An 8,512-nucleotide genomic window follows, 5' to 3' on the forward strand; every position below is an offset into this window, starting at 1 on the left:
CTCAATCAATGAATGTAAGAATGTTTGTTCTCCATTTTCTTTAGCGGCAGAAAATGACAGAAACGTGTATCGTTCATAAAACGGCGAACTACTTTAGTTACATCATAAACGACAGATGTTTTGGTATTTCACATGGTCGACACCATTTCTCTGTCGAACTGTCGAACCAAACCTTACAGCAGTAGTCAATTAGTCATGACTCATGAGTAATGTCGTATTTCTCTAAACAGTTTCTAGAGAAGTTTCTATAGAAACTAATCAAATTTGGTAAACAAGTTTCTTTAAAACAATTTCAAATTTGAGAACACAAAAGGGCTACGCAAATGACTTTTTTGTCTTTGATGAATTAAATGACTTCTTAGTTAATTTGGAGTTGTTTCTTTTTTTATTTTATTTTATTATTTTAAATGTATATTAAAAGTCAGAAATTTGGAGTTAGAACATGTTAAGAAACGTTATGTCAGTTCCATTTTGCTTTTAATTCATTTGTTGGTCATCATAGACTTATCTTAATAATTGCTTTATGTTTCATTGCTAATTTATTTGAATTTTGAACTTGGAACTTAGAATTTAGAAAATATTTTCTTATACGCGGTGATAATTATTTTGGTACTTGATTGCAAATTAAATATTTGCTGTTTTTTTTGGATACATGGTATTTAAACTTAAGTATAATGTTTTTGTAAGTACAAATATAATGATCTATGACGTATAAATACATTATATTGATGAAAATCTTTGTTTTTTGTTTTTGTTTTTTTTAATGGATGAATTCATAATTTATGTGATTATTGATGAATACAAGATTACTATCAATGTGTTTTTTTTTTTGCTCTAAATAAACAATTAGGTAAGATCTTATAATCCATAATCTTACTTATTTTCTATGATCGTAAGTAAGATTTCAACTTTGACAACTTTAGAAATAATAATACACGGGCAATCAATTTTCAATATCGATACGCTTTATTCCGACTAAAAGTAAAAATCAAATCTCAACCAAGTGGGTTTTCTAATCTTCCTTCCGTACCATTGAGTGCAAAATATAAAATGTGAAGACTATATAGCTCAAGCCTCATTGCCGGCGAAAATAGGATTGATGTAGAAACTTAAACCACAATTCAAATGAAAGAATCATTGCTAAAAAGAACGGCAAAAAACACCGAGTTTGAATTTTAACATATCTTACGCGAGTTAAAAACGCCTAGATTTCTATATGTTTTAACGCGGCCGCGGCAGAACAGCTACGACCTGCGGACACAGATACACGGTTCAGCATAATTCCATAAGCCTATCAAACATTTTTTTATTTATTTAAATTTTTTGGTTAATAGATAAAAGTAGATATACTTACACTCAAACACTTCACACTTTACAGATCAACTCCTTGAGGAACACCAAATTAACGTTATCTTTTTCATGGGACCAAGCCAATGTCTCTTTCAGTGAGTGACTCTTAGGTCCCGGTGGTGGGGTGCACAAGCCACAATTAACTCTCTAGTCTCTACCCACACAAAAAAGAAAATAAAAACTAGGTGCATTTGGATTGGGAAAGGTGGCTCTAGACAGTGGTTTACTAGGAAGCTAATTAACCAAACACTATGGTCCACTATTATTATATTATAATGTTTTGATGGGTGCTACACAATGATAACCAATCGGTTCATTTTGGACTTAGTTTCCGAGGGTTGTACGGACAGAAGACTTAAATTTTGAGAGAGTTGGAAAAAAGTGATTTTGCTATAGAAAAAGAGATTAATTAATTCATTTGAATTAAAATAACCCCTTAGTGAGGAATGTGTTGCTTGATGTGTACATTATCAGGAATTAAAAATTTTGGACTGCAAATATTTAATTAGAATTCCCTGAACATATAGGGAAGTTTTTTTTATTTATGTCCCATGGTTTCCAAAATAAGAAAGGACATATGAATGAACAGGTAGGTCTGCTCTCACAATCGACAATGTTACAATTGTCTTTTTTTTTTTTTTTTTTAATATAGCTTTCCTGTGCCATTGGTTAGACCACGTTGGTTGCTTGCAAGTTGGAGAATTTTCCCACCATTGTTGGTCAAGGTTGATATGATAAATATACCAATTCATTCATGCACTTAAAATGCTAAAACCTCTTTACAATGCTATGTATTAAGCGTGTTTGCGAGGTCAGTGGGTAGGTACAGGAGGTGGCTATTGTTGAAGAATCAAATTTTTGTGACTAGCTTGCAGTCTTATAATTATTCCTATTTTTTCAGGTTAAGTCCTCCTGGTCCTACTCAGAATCCTGTTGAGTAAGCTGAAGCCAGGCAGGACGAAGAAAGAACAGTGATGATGATTTTTCAGGAAGTGATTTGTGGAAAAAAAAAACATTATGGCTTTTGGCTCGAGAAAGACAATAATTGATTTAGAAGTTCTAATCCATGTAATTACAGAAAGAAATATTTCGACCAATTAAAGTTTGTTCCAAGAATATTTGGTCGGATACATTTAGGTAATTAACTTTAGACAGAATATGGTGGACCACTAACCTGCTTTTTTGGTTCATCTCATTTAAAAATGCTCACACTATTTTTATATGTATTTTTTTATAACTTATAACCCTAGTAGGGAGTACACAAAAACAAAATAAGGTCAGCGGAAGCTTTGATACCAATGCCACTTTGATATGTGTGATAGTACCCGTGAAATTGAACAAACAACGATAAAGACAGATAACTTAATAAGCACACCCATACAAATTAAACAAAAGAAAAATTTACATGATTCGGCAAGCAATTCACTTCCACAAAAAGAGATATTAAATCTACTATACTCAATAAGATATACAACACTCAACCTCTCTTATATGATTCTCGTTTGTAGGTATTTTTTTAACCTCAAGATAACTACCAAACTACTCCTCTTATAAGAGTCTTCTATTCTTTTAGCTCTTTTATGAGTTTTCTCCTCTCTCAAGGGATATCTTTTTCTAAGATTATTTTCCTCTCCTTATATAGGAGGACTCTTGAGCCAAAACTATCAAACTTTTTACTTAGAACTGCCTATTTATAAGGTTTCAAATCCTATTTCTTAACTAATACCAAATAATAGAAGTGAGCGGTTGATATAACATAATTAAAATAAATTCCAAGAGATTACAATTTTTAGTTTAAGTGATATTCCAACATACTATATTAGTAATCTCAGCAATTGATATTAAAGCTTTTGCCATTGCCAAAAAATAAAAAATAAAAAAAAAAGAATAAAAAAAAAAAAAGAAGAAGAAAAGAAAAGGTGATATCATAACTTCTGCTATCACAAGACAAGTGTTATCACAACTTTTACTATACCACAATAAGTGGCATTAAACCCATGGTTGATCTTGGTATAGTTTGAGATAATTTTTTGAACAAGTTTTATGTATGCACGCGCGGGTTTACTTGTACCAACAATGATAACTTTTCTAATATAATAACAATAACAACTTAAACTTGCTTAAATTAAGGTGGAGCTATTGCGACACACAAAAACGATTGCTTGATAAATTTTGAGTTAGTGAAAATTTGTTGGAAATTGTCTCAAATTTCTATTTGTACTTTGTTAGCTATTTGGCTTTCCTTGATGTAAAAAGAAATTTGACTTTGTTACCTTTTTAAGAGCTTTCTTTGTATGGAATGAAGGTCTATTGATTTGAACACTAACGAATATTTATTTAATACAAGTCTATTAATTTGAGTATTAAGTGAAATCCTTCTCATGAATGAGAGAAATTATTAGGTCTATCAGAAGTACTGCTGATGTGGTCTTTCCTGACCTCTCAACTAATAAAATGCTATTATTTATGCAAATGTGATATCATCTAGTCTTTTTTTTATTTTTTTTTTTTTTTTTTACTCCTTATGCTGATTAGAAAATTCACACATACATTTACATAGATGATAACATCTCATTGGTTAGGGAGGACCACATTAGCAGTCCTTCGGTGTAAATAATAATTTCTCCATGCATGACCTAAAATCAGCTTGCAAATATTATTGAACTCCAAAATTTATTATGTAATTTGAGATCTTATTAGTATTATTTTTTATGAACTTTAAAAGGTAACAATATTGTTTATTTAAAAAAAAAATTCACTTCAATTTTTTCTCATATGCATAGTTGATTTATCAAAATCTTTGACATATATATCTTCTCTAACATTTTCCATAATTCTTGGGGAGAAATCTCATTCCACACACTACACTTTATCTCTGGTGCAAGGCATAAACAAATATCACTTACAACGTTCATCTCAAGTTCTTCCCATTCATTATTAGATATAATGGTTGGTTTCTTTGACTTTCCATACAACGATGTAACAATCCTTCTGCACCACAATGACCTTGACATTGCTTTGCCAAAGTCTAAATTATTTTTTTTCCTAATTAAAGAGCTCCACCTCAATCTTTTTGCTCGCCATTGTGCTCTCGATCTCTAGATACTTGAATTGATAACTTTGACACCAATTTGTGGTAAAATGCATGCAAAATAATGAAATAGTAAGCACCACAACACATAATATTTAACATTATAAACTCTATGCCTACATCCACGGGCAATGCTACCAAAATCCACTGTCAATAATAAGAATTATAACTACACTAACAAAGTTTAACTCTCACAAAAACAAACTAAAATCTCAATACACCCAAAAACACCCTCTCACTAACGCAATAGACAAAACTTAGTTTTTAACTCTCTCACAAGAAAAAACTTGATCTTTTAATTAACACACTAAACAAAGCTATACCACCACTCTATTTCTAGGGATTTACACACCTCACCTCGTTTCTTTTCTTTTTAATGTAGGACTAATAGCCCTAATAATCTTAGTGTCATTATCAGTGTGAGATTAACGCTCCTAACGGGATTAGTACACCTCATTGTTATTCTTCTAATTAAAGTTAATTGAATTCCAAAACCACAATAATCAACCTCCAAAGTTACCCTCTATAAGCTGGACTTAAACGCAAGCAACAAACACTCACCAATCTAACACAACCTGCTTAACAACTAAGTTCAACGACACTGTGCACCACAACCCAGGTTCCTAACAAAGGCTAACAGCACCAAAAGACCCAGAGCCAACCTACCACATCCCATACATTGTCATGTTGAAAAACCAGCTCAATGCATGGTGATAGATACTGGCAATGGGAACATAGACATTAATATTATTGGAAAGGGGGTTTTTTTTTTTTGGCTTAAGCATTCAGATTTCAGTTATCTATTTGCTATAAGTGTTTAATGTCATGAAACATATATGAATACATAAATGGTAAATCCAATCTTGTCAATAACATTGGAGTAGTGAGGCTCAAATTTTTTTATTTTACTTGATGAGAAGTCATTTCAATAGAGGTGTCATTTTACAACCGCAGATTTTTTTTTACTTTACCTGAATGGCTTAATGGCCTTGAGTTGGTAATAATGGCAATCTAAAAGAAGTGATGTCTCGTCAATTATAACCATAGAACACATAATGGATTTAGAGAAGCCAAAACCCTACTTTTACATATTGCATATATATATGTTTACTAAGTTACTGAACCATCCCATGCCCTCATGTCATCATCCACTTGCTGTTTCACTCTTTTGGGTGGGTTGATCAATTTGGAAAAACGCACCTCGTTATTAAAATCAAATCTTTGTTAGAAAAAGTGATACACTTACACTGCATAATGCTCATTAGCGTTACTGTTCTTGACGTTAATTAAGATAGTTATTAGTATTAATTATTAATATTATTTTGCTGCAAACAACGTAGTCCAACCCAGATGTCCAACACAAAGGCTGTCTTACACCCCAATCCTCAGCGAACGCAGTTCACAAACAACTGGTTTGCACTCTCATCTCTGAATACCTTGCTCTGCAGCCATATTTTGCCCTAAATTTCCATCCCCATAAATGGCTTCCCTCATTCTCCAACGATCCAATCCCAACTTCCCGCCAATCTTCCTTACCTTAGTGAAAAGGAAAAAAAAACCATGCAGCATTATCCACAATCAGCCGCAAACACAAGTTCTAGCAGTAGCAGCAGTAGCAGCAATGCCTCTGTGACTGCTGGGGCAGCACCTCCGGCTAGTGGCCGCCACCCGGTTTATCGTGGAGTAAGGCGCCGGAGTAGTGGCAAATGGGTGTCGGAAATTCGTGAGCCGAGGAAGCCTAATAGGATTTGGCTAGGCACATTTCCTACTCCTGAGATGGCTGCAGTGGCTTATGATGTTGCAGCTCTTGCTCTTAAGGGCCAAAATGCTGAACTTAACTTTCCCAACTCTGCCTCGTCTTTGCCCGTGCCTGCTTCCACATCCCCACGTGATATCCAAGCGGCTGCAGCCTCCGCCGCCTCTGCTATTGGGGCGGCCGCCTCTGCTATTGGGGCTGGAATAGATGTCTCAACTGGGAATGAAGGTCATGTGGCTCAACACACAGGTGAGATGCAACAACCAATGTTTGGTGAATTTGTTGATGAGGATTTGATCTTTGACATGCCAAATGTTCTTGTCAATATGGCTGAAGGGATGATGCTTAGCCCTCCTCGCTATGACATTGCTGGGGATGCAGAAAACACTGAGGATCACTCTGATCAGAACCTTTGGAAATTTCCTTAGTCCACTACGTATCTTCAAATAACATATAATATGCAATATTTTCTACCATAAAAAAAAAAAAAAAAAATCAAAAGACCTTTAATTATAATATAAATAATGTATGAGGGAGTTTGCATTGGAAAGGTAGAATGCAAGAGAAGACAACATCAAATGCGTGTGAGAGTGGTTTGTTTGTAAAATAACTTGTACAGTGTTATCTGTATTGGGAATTTCTCTTTCTGCATCTTTCATGCTTCAAGGTTTGGACAATGCCTGAATGAGAAAAACTTTTTTATATAAATCCTGAAGCAGCTTGAGTTTATTTCATAAGAGTCTGGAAACTTCTTATTTTCCAATCCTCCAGGGCATAAATTCATCTCCAAAATTAAAATAAAGCATAGTGATTTCTTTTTGATGCGAAAGCCTTGTGATTTCAGGTTACCATAATTTGATTGAAATTCAAGTAAAGTATGCACTATGCAGCAGAAAGTTTTGGCAAGAATTTGTGTCCATGAAGTCGTCCATTATTGCCCTTAACTGCCACCAACTGAATTTGCAACTACCAACTTCCACACACAGAATATTAAAAGAATCCATGAGATATTTAAGGAAAAAGATACATAGAACCTTCAGCAAAATCAATATATATATATATATTTCCGTTAACTGAATCATAAACAGCATATCGATTTGCATCATGCACCAACTATATAAAATTACCGCACGATATGAGTCATCACCACCGCGTCTACTCCTCTAGAACTTCATTAGAACTCTAAGCAAAAATCAAGCCAAATACGCCGATTGCATTGAAAATGGAAAGGATAGTTTACAATCCCAAAGTTGTTTAGATGCTTCATCTTGAATAAATTATTCTGTGCCTCGAGGTTCCAAAGGCAAATATCACGAATGGTGGTTTGGTAAAGAAAAGCAAGTTGAGAGGCTTAGTCAAAAGAACACTCAAGACATTGATTTGAGGGTTTGATATATTATTCTACTAACCTCTAGTTTACATTTTTAGGATTTCTTTCTGGCCATTTATTTTCGTGATTGTTAGGATATATGGAGCTCCCCAAAAAGGTTATGGCCTACCTTACCCTTTGTTGACGTGTCATTCTCACTAGTTTGGTTCCTCTACTTGGCACTCAAATAGTGGTGATAGATACCAAGGAATGTCGAGATAGATATTGACCCTTCACCTTGCTTCGACCTTTACAAAGGGGTCCACAAAGTCATGCATCGTAGGCGTAGGGGCATCCATGAAATATGGTAGTTTTTAGTTTAGGAAGTGGGAGTGCAAAGTGATGGGAGTGAGAAAACTTAGTGGGAGGCATGGAGATTGGAGAGGGATGAAATTATATATATATAAAATTTCAATACGCACCCAAAAGGAATTAATCTTAATTAGCACTAAGAAGTTGGAGCTTTGTTAAGATTAAAGGTTTTAAATAAAGCTTAAAATATTAGTTTGAGATGCCTAATATTAGCAACTACTCCTTTGGCACGAAGATAGATGTCTTTGTGACAATAATTATGTTGGTTTGATTAAAACCAATTTTTGATTAGGTTTGATTTCTTATTAATGTTGGAAGGTTGTTAGAAGTGAAACTTGAACTGAAAACCCAATTTGAAAATATCTCAATCAAGAGGACTTTTTTTTTTTTTTTTTTTGGAAATGGCAAGTTAACAATAAAAGACAAGAAACTAAAGCGACTACAATTCCTAAGAGACCAAGTTCAATTCCTAATTAAATCTAAGTTATTTATGAGGACATTGATTAGAACTAAACTAGTTTGAAGTGGATTATTCCTAAATAGAATAACTTGAAGTGCTCTGATTCAAAATAAATTGGATTGATGTGAATTGGTTAAAAATAAACTAAAGAAAATCAAATAGGGGTGTCCACGA

The 8,512-nt window shown here is 33.8% G+C and overlaps 1 protein-coding gene across 1 annotated transcript; it reads left to right on the forward strand.

Moving 5' to 3' along the window:
- Nucleotides 1-5,989: 5,989 nt before the first annotated feature.
- Nucleotides 5,990-6,874, forward strand: LOC142608595 (ethylene-responsive transcription factor ERF024). Its single transcript, XM_075780285.1, has one exon. It carries the CDS (start codon nt 6,002-6,004, stop codon nt 6,623-6,625), a length of 624 nt encoding a protein of 207 aa, XP_075636400.1. The 5' UTR covers nt 5,990-6,001; the 3' UTR covers nt 6,626-6,874.
- The last annotated feature ends 1,638 nt before the right edge of the window (nt 6,875-8,512 follow it).

This window comes from Castanea sativa, chromosome 9, assembly GCF_040712315.1.
Source record: "Castanea sativa cultivar Marrone di Chiusa Pesio chromosome 9, ASM4071231v1".
NCBI classification, from domain to species: domain Eukaryota; kingdom Viridiplantae; phylum Streptophyta; class Magnoliopsida; order Fagales; family Fagaceae; genus Castanea; species Castanea sativa.